Raw genomic sequence first — 22,638 nt, 5'->3', positions numbered from 1 at the left:
ACAAGATGTATTTTACAAGGATATCATTAAGGCTTTGGTTGATCGATCCAGGACTATCATGATTTTGAAGGATTGAAATGTTTTGCTGAAAATGGAGGTGAAATCGGTGCAGGCCTTTGCAAGTCTCCAAGATTAAGCATTTGTCGTAACCGGAAGTTATTGTGCTGATACATGGTGAAAGGCGGGGAAGGGAGAAATAAATGAAAAACTACTCCAAAGCTGAAAGCAGACGGAGAAAAAATTCACTTCTCCGTCGCAGCAGGATTTTATGTATATCGACTCGATTGCTACGCTCATTTTATGGGAATCATGGAAAACTTCAAATAATTGTGTGCTATCTTGATGTTCTAGTTAACTAGAAAGCTATATATATTGCCTTCAGTGGAACCCTAACCCTGACATGATTATCATTGCACGTTAACTGGCCTCTCAGCAAAGCTCTCCATTCATCGCTCGTCTAGAATATCATCACCATTAACATCAAGAATCTCAAACAAGAGGGCCACGCATCTGATTTACCAAACAATTTACGTACTACAGATATAAACCCAAATCAGAACTAATACAAATGTCTAGAAAAGCTGCAACAAAGCATGAACAAATATGCTGAAAGTTTGTGCGCAGGCACAATTGCAATCAATCCTAGGTCATTTATGTCAAAGGTGTTATTCAAAGACGAACAGCTGTTTTGTTTCCAATAGTCAATGAACTATACTGATACCATCAAATGTAAAGAAACATGGTAAGATAATTGAAAGGGGATATATTTCTTGTCAGTAAAATGCTCACAGTAAGTTTAAGTTATAGGGTACAAACAACAACTGTCTAGGATCACAAATATCGTTTCTGTAGACTTACAAAGATTCATTTAAAAATCACTACAAAGATCTACAAATCCACTCATGATATAGTAAACAATTAGATGAAAAAATATATAAATCACCAAGCCTGCACATGCAAAAGCTACCATATCATGTGCAATTCAAGGTTTTCATGATCTATACTAGATGAAAAAAATCAACAATGATGATGGCTTAGTAAGGTAAAAAGACTCTCAATCCCACAATCATAAGAGAATCCAACTATGCAATCATGAAGACGTCCCATAAGCAATATGCACTTGTAAATTACATACATTGGAATCATGTTTGTAGCATCCAATTAATTCTTACTCAAACAATCACAAACTACATATTTGAGACTGGCATATTAATTCTACTGCATTCTTAAAACCGCAATGTGCCATTCTAATTTTAGCCTAAGCTACTACATTTCCAAATATATTCCCATGTTTATATGTTAAACTTAAGAATTACACAGTGAAGACCACCAATTAGACAAAAACGTTTATAGAACAAACCTAGACCCAACCAAGTACCAATTCCTAACCAAATTGAATAACCTAATTAAAAACAAATCACTGTCCCAGCACCCTACCAAATTCCTAGGCCTATCCCTGCTTGCATTCAGAGCAACTACCTAGTTCCAATTCCAATCTAAACCCATAAATGATAGACAAAAAATCCTACTAATGTTTCAACCAATTAGACTCGAAAGCATACACAATAACATAACCCAGCTACTTAAGCCACTAACCCCCAGCTACCCAGTTCTGGTCTAAACCTACAGGATCCAAACAAACACAGTCCCAATTACACTTTCAGCAGTAAAAAAAAATAAAAAAAGACAACAATAAGAGTATCAGTAACAAAGCCTCAACAGAAAGTAACAAAATCCAGGTCACAGTAGAAACCTTAAAGTCTCCAAGCATTAACAAAAAAGATAGCATACTAGCAGTATCGAGAAAATAGCTAAATCATTCAAAACCTCGTCCTTGTAAACACAAACCAACTAAATATTTCATTTCAGGCATACCAATTAGTCCACATTCTGCATGATGTCCTCAGCAGTGAACTTAGTGCCCTTCTCTTTATCTCCAACAGCGCGTCCCTTTGCCTTGCGATCCAACAAAGACTTCCTATCCTTATCAAGCCTCAACTTGGTAATAACAACCTTGGACGGGTTGATACCGACATTAACTGTAGACCCATTCACCTTCTCACGTGTAATCCTCTCGATGTGGATTACCCACTTTCTGCGATAAACTTGAACCACCTTGCCCTCACGTCCTTTATAAGTCCCACGAACAACCTGGACTTCATCGTCCTTGCGGATAGGCATGGATCGGACGTTGTACTTCTGGCGGAGATCGGTGGACAGTGGGGCGCTCATTAGGATCCTGCGCAAGGAGGAGGGCGCCGAGAAGTGGGCCTTCCGATTCTTGCGCCTGGAGGAGGAGACTCTAGGGTTGTACTTCATGGTGACGGTTGTTGTGGCTACTGCAGCTGCGGGGGTTAGGGGTTTTTTGGGAGAGGGGCGCTGCGGAGACGAAATTGGTAACGGAAACTGAAGGCATTTATAAAGGGTGAAAGGATGTGAGGGACTAGGGTTTTAAGTTTATGGTGGGCTCCAGGGTGGGCCTGATTCTGTGTAATTGGGCTGGAATTTGATTTGATTTTATGCCCTTTAAGTTGGGTTGTTTTAGTTTTCTTTTTCCAATTTTACCACTAAATTATTTACAAAATAATTGATTTGTTGGTTTTCTTTTTTCTGGTACAAATACTTGAGTCAACACTAGTCTTATTAACATTTTAATTTAATTTTAAATATAATAAAATAATGCATTTATATTATAAATAAATTTTTAAATATCATGATTCTTTTTAATTACACAAGCAAAAAACAAAAAAAAAATTATAAATCAATAAACCAATAAAGAATTGTTAATTTTAATAAAATACTAAAATAAAAGATATTTTTCTAGATATATATACAAATATTAAACCCTATTTTTTAATCTTGAAGTTTTTTTTATTTCATCTTCAAAATTATTTTTTTCTAAGAATAAATGATTTTTATTTTTATAAATGCATCAAAAAAATGTAATTTATTTATATAAAATATAAAAGAAAAAAAGTTTTAGATAAATTGCATTAAACTCTTTGAAAATTTATATAAAAAATAACAACTATTTAAAAATTTAATCTAATCTAAACAAGTTTAAAAAATAGGAGAGATGATATTAATTAAAAAGGTAAATAAAAAATATAATGAAAAGAAAAATAAAATAAAATAAGGAATGGTATTAATTAAAATTAAAAAACATAAAAGAGAACACGCGATAGGGCCTCACAGGTTAGGCCCGTTTATTTGAAGACTGAGGCCGATGCTATCTGATTTGTTACGGTCTTCTGTAATAGGATGATCTTATGTAATAGGATCTTGGACAAGGGGAGCGACTAACAAAATCTTCTTCATGGTTATAGCTAAAAGATCATCCAAGTATTTACCCTCTATCTCTCTCAAACTCCTGACAAACATTATTCCAGATGATTGTTTCAAGTATTGAAGAATTCAGTATTTAAAAGAAAGAAAATCTTTCGTAGAATCTTGAATAATATTCCTGAGCTCTTGAAGGGATGAACTACAACAAAATTTTTCTTATTGCCAGTAACCAAAAACTCAACAGTGGTGAAGTCCATAGTTGAAAGAAATTACAAATAAAAAAATCTGGTCTTAATGTTTTCAGGATGTTTAAGAAGCTACTACTTGCCATAGTATCAAATGGTCGCATCAAGTTTTGCTAGAGATAATTTGGAAAGATCTGAAATTAAAAAGAAAAGAGTAAGAAATTGAGATTGTTTGCTGCTATTTTTTTTTCTACAACAGGTTGTTGCATGTCTAACTATTTCTGCTACTCTTTTCTCCATGTTATTTTTCTCTTTTGCATTGCTAGAAAAATACGGTGCAAAATGGTTATGATAATCATGTTTTTAGCAAGAACAATCCTCAAAACAATCAAGCATGATGAAGAATCATGTCATGTTATTAAACAATGTGATTTTCACAACATTATTTTGATTTGCCGCTGTTTATTTGTTTTTCTTTTTACATTAGGTTGCTGCAAATTTGCCAATTTCTTTATAGGAGAAACATGCATTTTCACCCCACTTTACTTTACTTTACTTTAATTAAAATTATGCTTTTATACATATTTGCTAAATCTGTGTTGATTTTCTCATTTACATGGGACTGTTTTACTTTACAAAATATCATGCATTCATCTAGCTGGGAACCAGAAAGAACCCGTCCAAAATGAACCACACATCAAAACCCACCCACAATTAGCAGCTCCCTCGATTTCAAAAGGATGATGTACAGCGATAAATGCACAATAATGGCTGCTACCTCAAATTGCCACAGTAACACATTACACACCAACTCTAGTTCTTCTTCTTCTTTTTTTTTTTTTTAATTAACAGGAGGGTTTACATCAACTTGCAGGTTATATAAATCTTTAATAGCACTATAAAAAACTCTCAGTAGCTAACCACACTAGTTTTTATTAGAGAAGAAACAAGACCACACTTGTAAATTTGAGGAAAAAACAACCAATTGAGAACCATTTGAAACCTCATCTCAAGTGGATGTCAATGCAGAGAACAAGTGCCCCCATCAACCAAGAAGGCAGACGAGAAGATATCAAGCCACTGTTCAAATCGACAATGTTTCTAGTTTCTAGTTTTTTTTTTTTGTTTTTTTTTGTTGTTCGTTGTTTACACACACATATATATATAAAACAATAATGGGATTGAATTCGAGAAGGCAAGTTTAGTTGGGTCACACAAACAAAATTCTGTGATGATGGGCTTAGATTAATGGGCCGCGTGTATTTGCCATGGATGATCTTGTGCTTTTCTGTTTAGGGCTTCTATTCCCTCTCTCCTTTTTAACGAAACAAGATCTGAATTTCCGAAACGGATAAAAAAATGCATTGCCATTTCAAAATCAACAGATGCTTTGTGGTTTTGTTCCTTCACATTTTCTCAAATTGATTGCTTAATTCCTACTGTATTATGCTTCTTTAAGATCTGTTTGGCTCAAAATGGCTAGAGGGAGAGTGAAAAAGATTGTCAAAGAATCTGCCTCGAGTAAACAAGAGAACCAGCCCCAGGTTGAAGAACCCGAACAATTCCCATTAATTGACCAAGCAGGTACTTTTTTTTTCAAGTTTCTGCTTCTTTGATTCTTTTTTTTTCAGTTTTCAAGTAAATTAGCGGTGAATGGAGGGAAAGGAAATTGGGTTTCGCTGGAGATTATGAACCCATTTTTTCATTTTCTTCTCGGGTTGATTTTTACTTAGTTAGCTATTTTTTAAGCAGTCAGTCGTATCTGAATTATAAAACAAAAAACGTAGGTTTTTTTTTTTATTTTCCTGGGGTTAAATTTGGGTTTATCTGTTTTGTGCAGTGGAGCGTCAAATTGCGGCAATTAGGGCAATGCGTGATGTGGGAATCGAGCATTTGCTAACAGAATTGCGGTTGCTGCGATCGTACTTTACTAAGGAACAGCTGAAAACACCTGTTTTGCAGTTTTTTAAAGAAAACCTGCCCAACTTGTCTATTGAAAGAAATGAGGAAAATGGAGAGTTTCTTGTGAAATTTAATGAAAATGTTGATGGTTTTTCAGATGGGGGAAACATGAATGCTTCTCTCTTACGTCGTTTGTCCATGGCTTATCCTAGTTGTTCTGCTAACTTATCTGTTGGTCATTTTGGATTATCAAGCGATGCAGGTAAAACAAAAAAATGGAGAATGGAGATGGGAATTTGTTTTTATAGAAGTTAGTCGCATATCTGACATGGGTTGCTTGTTGGTGGCAGTGAAAACAAGCATATTTGGCGCAGCTGATCATTTGCAGATGACGGACCTTGTATGTTTCATATAATTTTATGTTTCACTTTATGACACTAGAATGGCAACATAGTTTTTTTTTACAACCATTCGATTCCTTATTTGAAGGGTGTGAAGAGTTATCTTTCCTCATATTTGTTGCATTTGCAATGGTAGGAAGGTTTTCTTATCATTAAAACAAGTTTACTGGTTGATGTGTGTTGTTTGAAGATGAAAAGTCTGTAGTTTGAACCTTATGAGCACGCTCCTTGAACGGTGAAGAAATTAAAAATTTCTAACCTTCTCTTTCCTTATTTTTCATTTACCCAAAAAAGTCCATTTTTTCAGATATAGCTAAACATGTTTCTTTATGCATTAAGCTTTTGTAAAGGCATGCATTTTTAGGCCATCCAAACACCTCCTGGTGTTAATGATTAAGGCAAACTTCCATTCTTTGTTATACGTCAATTAACATTTCTTTTTCATAGGTTTTGGAGGGTCAATCTGATTCTCAGATGCTTCGGATGCATGATGGTGATGGTCTCCAAACTCCTGGGGTTAGTAGCTTCTCCACGATCTTTAACTGATTTTCATCCTCTTGTTTTTCCTTCTATTAAGTTGTGTGAGAAACATAAATGATCAATTGGAAGACATGACTATCCTTGTAGGTTCTATAAATTTCTTTAGCTTCTCTTACAGTAATGTATTGCAAGCTGCAAGCTGTATTTGAGTGGCTTGTCTGTCACCCAAGCATTTTTCCAGAACCACCATGCTGTCCATTGCCTAGAGTGTTTTATTGAATCTTGTGATGAAAAAACTCTTGGAGCAGTCAAGAGCATTGATAAAATTATTAATTAGTGGTTGGAAGTTTAGATAATTGTTTATCAAATCAAATTGCCTTTGGCAATTGAGTCCTTCATGACATATAGCCTGCAACCCTATTCAGGTGGAAATATTTGGAATCATTAGGAAAGCATGTTTCTATTGCACAAAAGTCTTCATGAAAGCCTTTTCCTGTGGATGATGTTTTCAGTGGGCTGCTAGGCAGCTCCATTGCTATGAATTGACTGATCCTGGGCATGTCTCATGAGCTCTTTTTTTAAGGTTCTAATGAATATCACATTGAAACTTAAGGAGTTTTATTCTCTTTTTGCATCTATGTGATCTGATGTTGCATCCAGATGGCAATTCAATTTGCCTTCTTAAATTTTAATCACCAAAAATGTCCAGTGTCTGACATGCCTTCATTGATGATGCAGGTCAGCAGTCAGAGACTGTCCATTGGCATGACACCAAGAACTCTAAGACTTCCCAAACCTGGTGAAATGCTTCTCTCTGTGCGGGGCTCACCTCTTGGTGTCTACAAGGAAGATAACATGGAAGCCATACATGGTATGCTTTTAATGGAAAAGTATTTTCAATGCCTTTGCAATGTTTGATTTACATACTGCATGGATGATTGGATGAGCATGCCCTTTATTATGTCATACTTTTGAAAGTTGTTCAAGTCTGAAAACTCTTAATAAACGATTTGTCCTTGTTTCCCTTGTATTATATATGTCATACTTTGATTCTGATGGACAAAATGCTGATTGCAGAGTCAGACGAGGATTGACAGGATTTATACCATCCAATTAGTCATTGTTTAGGAGATGCAGCACTCACTGACCCTATCGGTTCTAAAGTATTCTGTACTTGTACAAGCTTAGTGTACTATGTATGTTCGTGGTTATTCTTAGTAGAAAAGTAGTCTCGCCTGTTGACAATCTGCCGTGCAAATTTCTCACTTAAATGGGCCTCAGTTACAAGATGCGGACCCATTTATTCCAAATTAATCTGCTAGGATTCAATGGAACGACGGCAGTTGATTTCTTTTGGATGTGGGCATTGAATTGGTATTTTGACAACACCTTGATCATGAGCTAACATCCCAGACGTGCTAGCTTCATTAGATGTGATGGCTCTTTCTTCTTTTCTGGTATCATTTGTTATCTGTGTACAGCTTTGCAGCGGAAACCCAGAATAATATCTCGTTATTATAGCCATGATTAAACTGTGTCAAACTGCTTTTCGGCCGACACTACAGCACCCAATTGGCAGCACCATCACCACTTGCTGTTGTCATAAGTGGTTTGACAGTTCAGTTGATGGATTTCTTTCTCTGCCAAGGGAATGAAAACAGCAATCGAATGGTCCAAGTCCGGTCTTTGTGGTGAAGGCTAAAACAGTTGCTGTCATGTAATAGCTGCAATTTGCCATGAACCATCAATGAAGAAAAAACATGGGTATCTAATTTAAACTTCGCCTTTACAATGCTATTTTATATATAAAAAAGATTGTACAGTACTATCTTGTCTTGCATCAAAAAAATAAAAACAATACTACCGTGTCAATTGTGGAAAGACAGTCCCCATGTTCAAGGTTTCCTCACAATGATCGAGTAGATATCGAAGGACCAGTATAATCCTAGCTTGACAGCCGTTTTCCCCTTTCTTCCCCTCCCCTTGTAGCCCCAAGCTACCTCATGTGTTAAAGTGAGAAAGTAGCACAGAAAGTTACATCAAGGATCTCAGGAGGGCTCGCCTTTATCACGTCAAGTGTTGTATAATTTAGCGTGCTGGGGGGGAGATGCCTGCGACATCCTAAGGAATTCTACTTCTAAAATTCTCTATTTTGGGTCAAAAAAGCAAGCATATTAGCTTGCAGTGTACCAAAAATACTTTGAAATGCATATAAGCCTTCAGCAAACAATGAATTTTAGAGCATGTTCAAAATTATTTGAAAAGGAGGAAAAAAGAAATTTGTTCTATGCATCTGGGCTGCTAGAAGAAAACAAAACAACCAAAAAAAAATCAAGCAGGAAAGGATATGATTGCTACTGGATTTTTACTTATCTACATTATGAATATACTAATCAAAACACCAGAACCATTCCAGCCACAGAAATTTGCTGAAATATGATTTATCTGGCTTGGTTTTTTAGGTAGCAAAAGGAAGGAGAAGCAGCATTAAATCTTGCATGTAAATTGGTCAGGTCCATAGCTAGAATGTCACGTTTAAGCCAACAAGCAATCTTATCACTGAAACAAAGAAAAAAAAGCTGGTTAAGCTGCTGACACAACCGCTTAGGTTTGGCGACAAGGATAATTTTCTTTATCCATAAAGAATGTGACTAGTTTTACACTTGCAGTTAAAGTACTACAACCGTGCTTTATTAGGATCGCTGATGCCGAATATCTGTAAACCTAAGTTGAAATGCAGACAGAGAAGATACACCCAAAAAGCTGGTGCAGCAAGTAGTACATTCAAGATATCTTGAGGCATACTGAATTTGAAAATAAAAGTAAATATAGTGAAGGATGTTGATTTTCAAGAAACAAAGCAAGAAGAACAGCAAGACTATGATCAGGAGGCTAAAAGGACAACAGAATACATACCATGCTGTGTGCTGTCAAAATCATTTCAGCAGTCTACCAATCAGGGACTAAATTAGCCAACTGTTCCATTGTGATATGAACTTTACAAAATCCTTCCGGGCTGGAAAAGACCAGAAAAAATCATGAAACAAACTACCAATCATTCTGCCAAATTCATGGCATCGTTATGTGCACTGCTTGAACCCTTGAGAGGAATGGCAGAATCCGGACTTGCCACTGAAGAATTGGAAGCTCCGAAAGCATCCAAGGAGGACTTCTTATTACGGATGATGCCATCTTTATCCATATGCTTTAGCAACTTTTGCACAAGCTCCTTCATGTTAGCTTTTGTGTATTCCCTGTAAGGATGTTTATATGTCGATGAATTTGGAAGCAACCCTACACCATGTGCATTTTCAAGAAGTATATGTGCTTCCATGTGCAAACCATTCATACAGTAAACGTTAAGCATGACAACTACGGAGGAAACTTTGATCTCCTTACCTGATTCAATCATATTATCAAATATATCTCTGGCATTAGAAACAGTCACAGATTCCATACACCATGATGAGACTCTCGTATGTAATGAAGCCCGGTGTGCATCTCATATTAGATCTTCTTGAAAACACTCTCTGCTTTATCTTTCAGCCGCGCCTTCCCATAATTTACTATCATAGAATTGAATGCAGGCGAAGTTGGTTTTCCTTGGACCTAGCAAACTCCTAAACACTTGTTCCATCTTCTCAAATATTGCTTCTTCCCATATGAATCAATCAGCAAATTAAAAGTAATAATGTCAAGCTTACATTGATAACTTTTCATGCGAGAAAGTACATATTCCATTTCTCAGATAATCCCATTTTCCCCACATGCATCCATCACACAATTACATGTGTATATATCAGGCGAAACAACATCAAGATCTTTAAATAAAGCATTAACTTGAATTATATTTCGAGCTTGAAATATTATAAGTCACAACATTGGGTTGGCACCATTCAATGCCTTTCATCTTCCCAAAGTACACAAGAGCTTTAGTCGGTGGCGGAGCTAGGATAATTTACCGACTCAAAACTAATGTAACAAGATATATAATTTTTTTCTTCTAATCTACGATGCATAAGTTGTAAACACAAAAGACTGCATGATTTAATTTTGTGCAAATAACTTACTATAAATATAAAACAATCTTTGTACGCGGGAAGAGGGTGATAGCAATACCAAATAGAATCAAAATTATAAAATAAATTGTATCTTTATGATACATTCATTATTTTAATTTTATTGGTCTTCATACCTATAAAAAATAAATATACAAAGTTTATGAAAAACATTAGCCAAAACAAAATATTATTTATGTTTGATAAATTTTTAAATAAAGTAAAATAACAAAAAAATAATAATAAAAAAAGATTCTTACATATTTATTTTAATTATGCTCGTTATTTTTTCATAGAATATAAATTATCGATTATAATATCTATCATGAATCTTTCTATAATTTTTTTATATAAATAATCAAATAATCTATAAAAAATTATCCTCCATCTGATTATGAATTTTTATTTTAACAATTTTCATTGCAAAAAAACTCATTCAATAGTTGTCATAATATACCGAATCAATTTGTTAGATAATGGATAAATTGATGATTTTCTAGTTTTTACCAATCCTTAGCATAATTCAATAATTGATAGAAAATTCTTAAACTCTAGATGATTAGATACATCAAATTTATAATACTATAATTAGAATCTCAAATAAATTTTTTCTTGATTAGAAAAATTTTAAGGATAGAACTTATCAACAAATCTGCATGTATATTCAATACTTAAAAATTTATAAATTTTTTTAATCAAAAGCTGCACCAAATATAAAAACCTTGATCACTTCATCTATTATTTAATTCTTATAATTATTGATTAATAATAAATGTAAATATATCTTGTCCTTTGTAAAATTCAATTGTGAATGAATCTTTTTTGACAATGAGATCATCATATTAGAAAAACAAGCATTCCAGGGACAATGTCGTAAATTTTAACTATTTTAGGTAAAAATGATAACACAAAGTATAATTACATTCACATGACATGGAAATTTCCAATCTTCAATTACAGCTTGATAATGACTGTGGTTTAAAAAGCAAAGAAACTAGACCAAGAAAAGAAAAACTTCCAGTTAAAAACCACTTCTTTACTTATCCAACGACTACTAAGGCAAAATGTGAACCAAACCCATATAATAGATGAACAAGACAAGAAGTTAAAACAAAATCTCATTAGCATCAAGTACCCACAACCTAAAAACACATAAAGATTCAATACAAAGAGTCCAAAGGCACAAAAACCGCAAGGCATTGAAGCCACTCGTCAGTCTTGCCAAGGTCTTCAAACAGCATAAGGCAGTGCTCAGTCCTCGTGAGTTTAACACACTTATCATGTGTCTTCACCAAGGTTGTATATCACTGAAACTCCTCAATATCAACCGAACTTGCTCCTGGGCCTCCGATTCCTCGTCAGTTTAAACTGGTTTCTTTTTGGATTCGGTTGAAATGCAAGATATTAGTGTTCGAAGTTTCGAAGTTGTTATATTTTTTAATTTTTTTTATATTGGTGTATCAAAATGATTTAAAAACGTATTTTTTTATATTGGTATATTAAAATGATTTAAAAACGTGATTTTTTTAATTTTAAATGAAAAAATAAAATAAAATAATTTGAGAACAGTCATGGGTAAATGAAGAAGAATGAAGTGTTGAGAGCTGTAGAGAGTGTGCTGATAGCATTTTTCTTGGTTTTGTAAGAGGCGGGTGGGTATATCTGCACCAAAGTGTTATCATATCAGCATAAGAGGAGAGTTTTTCCGTTTTCGTAGAGAAAAAGGGAATCATATGAAATTTAAGAGAGATCAGGGGCTCGGATGCAAACGGTTTTTTTTGGTTAAAGTTGATCACGAATCTGAGCAAACAAATACGGATGAAGCGGTGGCAGTTGCCGGGAATGCGTTGATGTCAATTTATTTTGTCGCAAGAATTCTTTTTACAACGCTGATAGAACATATTTTATTAATAAAGAAATATTAGTATATCACTCAATTATTAACACGTGTTATGTTATGTGCGGTCAGAAAATTTTTGAGCACACATAAAAAGAAAGAAAGAAAAGCTTAGACAGCACCCAAGGCAACGGCCCAGCGGTGGAATGGCGTCTTGCACCTTCTACTGTTTTTACGTTTTAGAAGTTATTTTTTTTAAATAATTAATTTTGTTATTTAAAATAAAATTTTTAATATTTATATATTATTTTAATATGTTGATGTTAAAAATAAATTTAAAAAATTTTAAAAAATATTATTTTAATATATTTTTAAATTTTATTTTAAAAAGTAATCAGCAGGATTCTCAAAATAACTCTCAAGTATATAATATCAGTGGTGACACAATTAAACTTAATTAAGCAAATCATGCTTTTGTGCTTTTATAGCGAAAAGCTTAGACGACAATCTTATTTATAAAAAAACAAGAAATATGTAATACTTGAATTATGAATTTGATTGGATTTAATAGTATCAAGTAATTTAATAATTTGATATAAATTATAAACAATAACAAAACATTTAACAATCAAACCTGAATTAAGCAAATCATGCTTTTGTGTTTTTATTGTATGTCACGATCGATCTTAATGACACAAGTCAAATTAAGTTCGATCAAAACAACGAACAACAACAACAACAACGTAACTTTTTATTGTATGTCACGATCGATCTTAATTACACAAGTCAAAGTAGGATCAAAACAGTAAACAACAACAACGTTGAACTTACCTCTCCTGTTTGTTTTTCCTTCAGGCTTTCGATTCATAAGTCACAATATCCAAGTAAATAAAAGGGTAGAGATTTTATACACTTCAAGAACAGCAAGCTATAGAATCACATCCATGGCTTGGATTTGGACTTCTCTAGCCTTTGTTGCACTTATCTTTCTGCTCCAATGGTTAAGCACCAAGAATAAGAGACTACCGCCTGGTCCAAGAGGGTTTCCAATTTTTGGAAGTCTTCATATGTTAGGGAAGTTTCCTCATCGAGCTCTTCATCAGCTTGCTCAAAAATATGGCCCCATCATGCATTTGCGGTTAGGCCTGGTGCCAACCATTGTTGTCTCTTCGCCTGAAGCTGCCGAATTATTTCTTAAGACCCATGACCTTGTTTTTGCTGGTAGACCACCTCACGAGGCTGCAAGGTACTTCTCTTATGGACAAAAAGGCATGACTTTTGCACAATACGGCCCGTACTGGCGCAACATGCGTAAGATGTGCACAATAGAGTTGCTTAGTAGCTTGAAAATTACATCTTTCAAGTCAACGAGAATGGAAGAACTTGATCTGTTGATTAAGTACATTCAAGAAGCTGCACGGGAACGTGTTGCTGTCGATCTGAGTGCTAAGGTTTCGTCCCTCAATGCTGACATGAGCTGTAGAATGGTGTTTGGGAAGAAATATTTAGATGAGGATCTTGATGAGAGGGGATTCAAATCTGTGATGCAAGAGGTCATGCATTTATCAGCAGCTCCACACTTGGGAGATTACATTCCTCAAATCGCAGCTCTTGATCTCCAGGGACTGACAAAACGCATGAAGGCTATTTCCAAAGTGTTAGATGTGTATCTTAACAAGATTATTGATGAGCATGCCCAATACCAGGAGAAGGGCAAAAACAAGGACTTTGTTGATGTCATGCTAAGTTTCATGAAATCCGAAGAAAACGAGCACCTTGTTGATCAAGGCTGTATGAAAGCCATAATGCTGGTAAATGAAAATTTTATGTTTTAATCTTAATGAAAGAGTTGAATTAACTAGGCGATAAAGGTAGCATTACTAATCTAAATATCATTATGCTCCTGCACATGACATTTTGCAGGACATGCTTGCGGGTTCAATGGACACTTCAGCAACTGTGATTGACTGGGCATTCTCAGAACTGATAAAAAATCCACGGGTTATGAAGAAACTGCAAAAAGAATTAGAAGAAGCAGTTGGAAAGCAAAGGATGGTAGAAGAATCAGACTTGGAGAGGTTGGAGTACCTAGACATGGTTGTGAAGGAAACCTTGCGGCTCCATCCAGCGGGTCCTTTGATGATCCCTCATGAGGCCATGGAGGACTGCATTGTGAACGGCTTCCACATACCAAAGAAATCACATGTTATAATCAATGTATGGGCCATTGGTCGAGACCCAAAAGCTTGGACCGATGCAGAAAAGTTTTACCCAGAGAGGTTTGTTGGCAGTGACATAGATGTTCGGGGCCGAAACTTCCAGCTTATTCCATTTGGCACTGGCCGCAGAAGCTGCCCTGGAATGCAACTGGGGCTAACTGTGGTGCGACTGGTGCTTGCGCAGCTGGTGCATTGCTTTGATTGGGAACTTCCAAATGGAATATTGCCATCTGAAGTGGACATGACTGAAGAGTTCGGTCTCGTAATGTGCAGGTCCAAGCATCTAGTAGCTATTCCTACATATCGCCTTAACAAATGAAACTAAAAGTGTCAGTGTCTTGTTTTAGATCAAAATAACGTTCCCTGCTAAATTGATCCTTCAGGGATTCTGTGTGCTTTCTTGTTCATAGATCTTACCATCTTTTTAAGAGAAAATAAATGAGGTATGATGCCATTTCTTTTGGAAAACTAGATTAGCAATTCTCTGTCCGACCGATGGAAGAAGAACGTATATAAAAGCACCGTTAGACTTTACGACTTTGTTTATACGTAGCACTAGTGATTCATAGACACAGCATGATTGTTTGCTTTATGCATAACAAGTGTTAATAAATCAGAAGCAAATCTAGCCGTTTCTCAACTAGGTGTGACTATGGCCTCCAAAACCGTCAGACGTTTTCTTTGCTAAGTACTGATATATGCTGAAGCAAGCCTAGCTATCAGTTTTATACAAAAATATTAAGAAAATTATGTGTATAAAAAATCCAAATCAGTTTGGAGTTTGGACTCATAATGATATCAATGATCATAAGCTCAATCAAATCAGATTGAATTTCAAGATCTCTCATTCTTGAACTAATAAATTCTAAAACTTGTAAGAGATTACAAACCCTAATCGTTCAGGAAAAACATGGGAACAAAAATAACCATTCATGAATCAATTAGTCATTTTAAACCATTTACGAATGCACCCACAATGATAAACATGGGAACAATGCAACAGAATTGCTTCACTACCACTCAAGAGTTCCTCGAAGCAAACTGCACACGGCTGCTTAGCATAGTCTTCTTCAACTTTAATAACCTCCAAAGCCTCAATGGATGATTTAGTAGCAGGCGCAAAGTTCAACTCAGCCCCAATATCATCATATGAAGACTCAAAACCCGCTGGGACATCAATTTTACCCTCATATACAAAACCTTACGACTCAAGTAAAGATTATCCATAGCCATTTGCCGAGCACAAGTTAAAATCTTGTCAGTCATGAATGCCCTTCATAGACACAGCATGATTGTTTGCTTTATGCATAACAAGTGTTAATAAATCAGAAGCAAATCTAGCCGTTTCTCAACTAGGTGTGACTATGGCCTCCAAAACCGTCAGACGTTTTCTTTGCTAAGTACTGATATATGCTGAAGCAAGCCTAGCTATCAGTTTTATACAAAAATATTAAGAAAATTATGTGTATAAAAAATCCAAATCAGTTTGGAGTTTGGACTCATAATGATATCAATGATCATAAGCTCAATCAAATCAGATTGAACTTCAAGATCTCTCATTCTTGAACTAATAAATTCTAAAACTTGTAAGAGATTACAAACCCTAATCGTTCAGGAAAAACACGGGAACAAAAATAACCATTCATGAATCAATTAGTCATTTTAAACCATTTACGAATGCACCCACAATGATAAACATGGGAACAATGCAACAGAATTGCTTCACTACCACTCAAGAGTTCCTCGAAGCAAACTGCACACGGCTGCTTAGCATAGCCTTCTTCAACTTTAATAACCTCCAAAGCCTCAATGGATGATTTAGTAGCAGGCGCAAAGTTCAACTCAGCCCCAATATCATCATATGAAGACTCAAAACCCGCTGGGACATCAATTTTACCCTCATATACAAAACCTTACGACTCAAGTAAAGATTATCCATAGCCATTTGCCAAGCACAAGTTAATATCTTGTCAATCATGAATGCCCTGGTAGGGATATTCAAATCACCAATAATATCACGGATAATTGATCTTGATGGTCATCATTCAATAATAGATCACGATCGACGAAGACATCTTCCTCTTTCCATTCACAATCGACGTCCACTACCAAATCTAACAATTTTGACAATGAAAATTTCTATTGGTATTTACATTTACGGTTCAGCAGTACATATATTACTGACAAGTTCATGGATAGAAACAGTCCATAAAAAAAACTCGCATTGATAATTTATGATATACCAGTAATAAATAAATAGATGAATTTACAAATAAATAAAGCACGACAAAAAAATTTACACTTCATTCCGTTGATATCTCTATTGGTAAATTTAATATCCATCAGTATATACCAAGAAAATTTCAATAAAAAAATTAAAAATTAAAAAAAAGTCAAATAAAACGATGATGTATAACTTTTATAGATGACATAGTAAATATAACATATCATCGATAAAATACCATTTATAATTCTATTAGTGAGTTAACAATAACAGTGACATTTACAATAATTCTTTTCTAATTCTTTCTTGAATATACCAACAAAGTTATTTCATCGGTAACATTGTCAGTAATATTTTATTTTTTTAAAAAAATTATTGAACAAAAGGAGAAAAATAACTAAATAAATTAAAATAATATAGAAATCAAATATTTATTATAAATTTAAATATTTGTACTTTCATATACAATAAATCTAAAATAGAAGTGGTGTTGGAGGAGGTAAAGGATGAGGAGGCTGGTTGTCATTGAGATCATGAGACCAATTAGAGGGTGCATATACACCACCTATTTGTGATCTCATCATCATTACCAATCAGCGGAGTTCTTCATAATCAGTAGTGAGTCAGACTAACAAGTACATGCTCAGATAACCCATCTTAATAAAAAATGTGAACGAATATAGTGTTAGAGAGTCTGTATACCTGATTTCTATTGGGTCCATCAGACGATCCTACCTCCAACTATAAATCCAGATGGGTTAAAGGATCTTTCTTGTATCTCTCTTTCAATTAGTTGTTATATGTACCCTAGAAAGAAAAAATAAATTCATCAAACTCAAGAAAATAATAACTTAAGAAAAAAATGATTAAAGACCAACAAACCACAAAGTTCCAAGCTCGGTTATCCATAAACTTCTGGATACTTTTTTGGTGGTCATCACTCTGCACATGTATTTTAACAAAAAACTCTATCGAGCTTGGTTTGCGTCTGACATGAGCAAAAGATTGATATCTTCTCTCAAGTTTAGGAGTATCAAAATAATAAATAACCCTATAAAACTAGAGTCGAATTAGAAGTTAATAATAATAATAATAATAATAATAATAATAATAATAATAATAAGTTAAAGATAATTTTGAAATGTAAGATTAATGTGAGGATTAAACAATGATAAGAATAAATGTCAAGGTTAGAGGATTCACTAATAAATTTCAAATAAGTATAATATCAACTTTTTTTTATTACTCAACTGGAACCACACATGAAGAAGGTTTCAATCAGATGATTTGTCATTAATAACTCATTATAAATTATTAACATGATTATATTAGTTATGTTATTTTTATTAACACCAATACTTTTAAATATTGTCAAGAATTTATGATGTTAACTTCTATTAACAACAAATCAAGTTTCTTTTATTGCACATGTGTCAGTTATACCATATAGTTGGTTATGAAGGATTAAACATTTATTATACCAAGTGTTATACTATATAAATCTAGATTAACCATTTAAAAATTGTCAGTTATACCATATAGTTGGTTATGAAGGATTAAGCATTTATTATACCAAGTGTTATACTATATAAATCTAGATTAACCATTTAAAAATTAAGATATTGAGAATTAATAAGATAAAAATGATACGACATGTTAATAAAAACTTTCTTGGATGTAAGCATTGAAATCCATATTGAATTTAGATTATACATATCCTAACACCATTAATGAAACCTTTTCACATTGACGTATTAAACTCATCTAAATATTATAAAGAAGAGAAACATAAATAAATAAGATGAGAATATAATTATATAAGTATAGTAAAGTAAATAAAAGACATAAACAAGATATTAATGAAACTATAACATGAAATAAAATTAGAATATTAAAACTAAAAAGAAAGAAAGCAAGTAAGGAAATGATCTTGATCTGAAAACCAAGATATCTAAATGTATGGTAAATGCCTTATTTTATAGGCTAAAATTTGAAGCTATTGATTAAGTAGGTGGCCACCTCTTGACTTAGTGACAATACTTATCTTATTGTCTGAACAAAACATCATTGCTACATCAGAATTCGAATAGATAGTCCTCATAAAAGTTTTAGGCATTCATCTCAGCTTTCCAACAACAAAAGAATAAGCTCATTTGGACTTTTAGAACTCGAGATATGAGCTGAATACTAAATAGTGTCTGGGCTTCAAGATAGCTTTCGACTTTTTATCTGTTGCTATAATTTGAACTTGAAAACAATCGTTTTGAATATTGGACTCTCATGAAAGTTTTAGGTCTATGTCTTTACTTTTCATTCATATAAATCAAATCTAAATCCAAGTTCTATAGCTCCAGTTATGATCAAATAACTGAATAGTATTCTAGTTTGAATTGAACCAGTATCTCTTATCTAAGCTTAACTTTTTCTTTATCTTCTGAATTTCAATAGTTATGTAAATCAATCAATCAATCAATCCTTTGAATTGTGAAGCATGCATGCATTTGAAATGAGTATTTACCATAAATTAAAGATATCTTATATTATCAGACTTTTATTATAAATCATGCTTAAGTTAGGGAATTTAATGATACTTTAAATGCAATATGATGATGTAAAACCTTGATAAAAATACACTTTCTAGTATTAATCAACGTCCAAGAATCATAGCCTATAAGATAAAAATATTGTCAGTTAAATATATTTATAAAAAAACTAATAAAAAACTGGATGTAGTAAATAAAAATCCTACAATCCACTTCACATGTAAAACAAACATAACAGAATGACCGGTGTTTGTGGTAAAGAAGCCATGAACATGCTGGTTTTGATTTTCTACATCGGACTATGATTGTCATATGAAAAGTGCAGACATCACATAATGAATGTATTACACCCATACAACCTCTAAAATGCACAACATTCTAAAATCCTTTTAAAATGCCGTGTCATTTCAGCTTGGAAGCTCTTTTTTTTCGTATATATTTCGGCTTTCTTTTATGTCTCTTATAAAAAATCACATAACCTATATGATATAAATTAATTATCTGTTAGAAAATAAAAAATAAAATTTTAACATTTGGAATAAAAATTTTTTATCCTGAATTTGATCTTAACTAATTGTAACGTGATTCTCCCAAACCCTTATAATAACGTTATTATTAGCTCTTTCCCATTCAAATTTTCCTTTGAAAAAAAAATTTATAAAAAAAATCTCAGTAAATTTAATAAACTAACCAAATTAATATAAAAATATATAAGTTAATACTAACCTTTGAACCTTGAAAACCATGCATCAATCTGCAGTTTCCATTTGGGATGTTTGGAAACCTGGTTTTATTGAAACAATGAAATTTTTATCAATGACATAAAAGATGATATTATTGTTCTTGCAGCCTCAATATTTATAAACTTGAAATTATATTTGTCAAATAAAATTATTTTTATTATTAATTTATAAACTCAATATTTATAAACTTGAAATTATATTTGTTAAATGAAATTATTTTTTTTAAAATTATTAAACATTTTGTTGTGAAAGCATCATCAATAACTCTATCGGTAAAAATGCCACATCACCGTATAATTTGTATTTTTTGAATCCTACTATAATACCCTCTATAATTTTCTTAGTATATATCGATGAAATTTTGTTATCAGCATATTTACGGATGTACTTTACAATTATATTATTTCTATTGGTAATGCCATCTATAAAAGTTATACATCATCGTCTTATTTGACTTTTTTTAATTTTTAATTTTTCTATTGAAATTTTCTTGGTATATACTGATGGATGCAGGTATGAAAAATTCTATTGTTTAAGGTTATTGCAATATACTGAAAAAAAAAAATTCATTGATGTTTTTGTTTATGTGTGTTAATTTTACAGTAGTGATCAACAAGTTGTGATTTGTATCCTTTGAGATCCTCTTCGTCAAGTATTGGAGGCATGAAAGAGGCTTCAACCTCAATGCCGATCCTGTCACATGTCATGGAAGCATCTCCTGGTTAACTGTGTCGAGTGGAGTAAGATGGAAATGCAAATCACCAAAAACTTCCATATCTCTAAAGTCTAACCAATAGTAGTTGAAACAAAAACAGAGACTGGGGAGATTGAGATGATCTAGTGACAGACAAGGATAGAACCGTGAGACTTGTAACATGAGAGGAACACTTAGTTATACAAGATCTAAAACCTAGGTAGCTTCGGAATCCTGAACCAACTAATAATCTTTTTGACAGCATATGTTGCAGATTTCAATGAGATTGACTTAAATTATTGTTATTTGTTACTATCTGTTTAATTGCCGACTTTATTTCCCATTATTTATAAGAAAAAATCACCTTCCTTCCACTAAAAAACTCGTTTGTAGCGAGAATAAGGAAGAGAAGATTTAACAGAAAAGAATGTTCCAATAAACAAATGCTTTATATCGTTTAATACGGCTCAAACAGTAGTATCCATGACAAATCCTTGCTCAATCTCAAGGGACTCCATGATTACCAGAAATAGTGAGAACTAAGATGATAATGAAAGTTGCAAAACATTCTGACGAGAGGGTTCCAAGGTTGACAGGATAGATGACCAGATGTTTGATGGCAACCTGCTCTTAAACTCCCTCAACTGTTTAATCACTCGGTAGACGGTTTCCTCTGTTGCTAAAGTTTCATCATCAGCCCATAGTATCTGCAAGGAAAGCATTAACAGCAGAAATTACCATTTCCTTTTCTGAACTTGCAGAAACTTGACGACGATTGAAAACCATATTGTATGTATTTTGATGAGTATGTAAGGACTCTTTTGGTACCTAGTCTGGTAGAATTGTATTTTAATACATGCTCCCTTTTCTAAGCAAGGTGTTTTACTAGATTTGGGCTGATCCTTCATGGCCTTTATTAAAGCCCATTTTTTTTAAGGCTGGGATTATGGTCACATATATTATATATGACTGGATCTCATAGGAAACTACTTCCAGAAAGTGAAAATTGTATTATGAGTATTACCCACAACAGGTCAGAGAGAGAAATTACCTCTGCAAAAACGGCGATGATTTTGGGAAGATAAGCAAAATCTTGGCGAAGAAGTTCGTCCTCTGATCTGAGAGAATAAAAAATGCATCAAACAGCTGATTCTGACAATTATAGTTACACCAGTTTCATATGGTAAAATAAATATCTTATGGCTTACATCTCAACTATTGAACACAGCAGATCATGTGCAATTTTGACTTCCAGTAGATTTTTCTTTATTGGCAAATGGCTTAGCCATGTACTAAACACCTGCTAAGTAGATTAGAAATAAATGTTGTCAAAGCCAAAAACATTATAGAAATGGAAGTCGATGAAATTAGCACAATCCCATTTGAAAAGGATAGGAGGAAGGAAGATTTTACATGACAAATCACTTAACCTACGGAGAGATCTTGCATACAAGTAGAAAATATCGAATCATAAAATTAGCATTTCTAGCAAAATTCAGCATGGAAAACTCTGCTGGAACTTATCATAAAGTTTACAACTATTTGTATTACTGGTAGCATAAATATAGTATCAAATTGCTTCCACAGACTGAGAGCTGTAGAAAACTCCCTTTGGGACCTGTAGAAAATCTCAACAGCAACTTTTCTGTAAATTACATTGGATAACTTAGAAGATTGAAAATATAAGGCCACGTTCCTTTGTATACATTTCAGATTGAGTCTATGGGTTACAATAAGTTACAGTCGTGATTATATTATAATCCTTACTACCATCTGTGACAGTAAGAGCACACTTACACCTGAATATTGCTTACACCTTTGATAGTATAGCTCTTGGCTAGCTAGATTGCTTGAATTGCAAAATTTAATCACTTTTCTGTACTTCGAGACCAAATTCCAGTCCTAGACACGCCGCCTCCCTGTACCAAAAATATAAGAAGCAAGAGTAGCAACGCACCTCACTTGCATTGATTCTGTCCTTGTGGAATAGGTATATTTGTCCGAGAGCTGTAACAGCAGCATCATGGGCCATTATGTAATCTCGGTGCAATGCCATTGAATCGCTTA

General features: G+C 33.6%; 4 protein-coding genes, 1 long non-coding RNA gene and 1 pseudogene across 5 annotated transcripts; 2 read left to right on the top strand and 4 right to left on the bottom strand.

Annotated features, from left to right (window-relative positions):
- Positions 1-1,693: 1,693 nt before the first annotated feature.
- LOC105117463 (60S ribosomal protein L26-1) lies at positions 1,694-2,406 on the bottom strand. Its single transcript, XM_011015122.1, has one exon. The coding sequence runs from the start codon at positions 2,317-2,319 to the stop codon at positions 1,879-1,881; it is 441 nt and encodes a 146-aa protein (XP_011013424.1). The 5' UTR covers positions 2,320-2,406; the 3' UTR covers positions 1,694-1,878.
- A 2,327-nt stretch (positions 2,407-4,733) lies between these two features.
- LOC105117462 (uncharacterized) lies at positions 4,734-7,636 on the top strand. Its single transcript, XM_011015121.1, has 6 exons — positions 4,734-5,054; positions 5,311-5,634; positions 5,723-5,772; positions 6,221-6,289; positions 6,992-7,124; positions 7,331-7,636. Exons 1-6 carry the CDS (start codon positions 4,946-4,948, stop codon positions 7,345-7,347), a joined length of 702 nt encoding a protein of 233 aa, XP_011013423.1. The 5' UTR covers positions 4,734-4,945; the 3' UTR covers positions 7,348-7,636.
- A 1,665-nt stretch (positions 7,637-9,301) lies between these two features.
- On the bottom strand, positions 9,302-11,392 carry LOC105117466 (pentatricopeptide repeat-containing protein At4g39620, chloroplastic-like; annotated as a pseudogene).
- Positions 11,393-12,983: 1,591 nt separating this feature from the next.
- LOC105117459 (cytochrome P450 CYP736A12-like) lies at positions 12,984-14,899 on the top strand. Its single transcript, XM_011015120.1, has 2 exons — positions 12,984-13,959; positions 14,072-14,899. Exons 1-2 carry the CDS (start codon positions 13,093-13,095, stop codon positions 14,684-14,686), a joined length of 1,482 nt encoding a protein of 493 aa, XP_011013422.1. The 5' UTR covers positions 12,984-13,092; the 3' UTR covers positions 14,687-14,899.
- Positions 14,900-15,304: 405 nt separating this feature from the next.
- On the bottom strand, positions 15,305-20,584 carry LOC105117465 (uncharacterized). Its single transcript, XM_011015127.1, has 4 exons — positions 20,479-20,584; positions 16,375-16,481; positions 16,122-16,265; positions 15,305-15,553 (listed from the first exon to the last, which is right to left on the bottom strand). The coding sequence occupies exons 1-4, from the start codon at positions 20,582-20,584 to the stop codon at positions 15,305-15,307; spliced, it is 606 nt and encodes a 201-aa protein (XP_011013429.1).
- A 362-nt stretch (positions 20,585-20,946) lies between these two features.
- Positions 20,947-21,829, bottom strand: LOC105117458 (uncharacterized). Its single transcript, XR_840751.1, has 3 exons — positions 21,780-21,829; positions 21,623-21,689; positions 20,947-21,278 (listed from the first exon to the last, which is right to left on the bottom strand). It is a non-coding gene; the product is annotated as an uncharacterized LOC105117458 (long non-coding RNA).
- Between the last annotated feature and the right edge of the window lie 809 nt (positions 21,830-22,638).

Source organism: Populus euphratica, unplaced genomic scaffold (assembly GCF_000495115.2).
Source record: "Populus euphratica unplaced genomic scaffold, PopEup_1.0 scaffold1366.1, whole genome shotgun sequence".
NCBI lineage: Eukaryota > Viridiplantae > Streptophyta > Magnoliopsida > Malpighiales > Salicaceae > Populus > Populus euphratica.
This window is presented reverse-complemented; position numbering and strand designations above follow the sequence as displayed.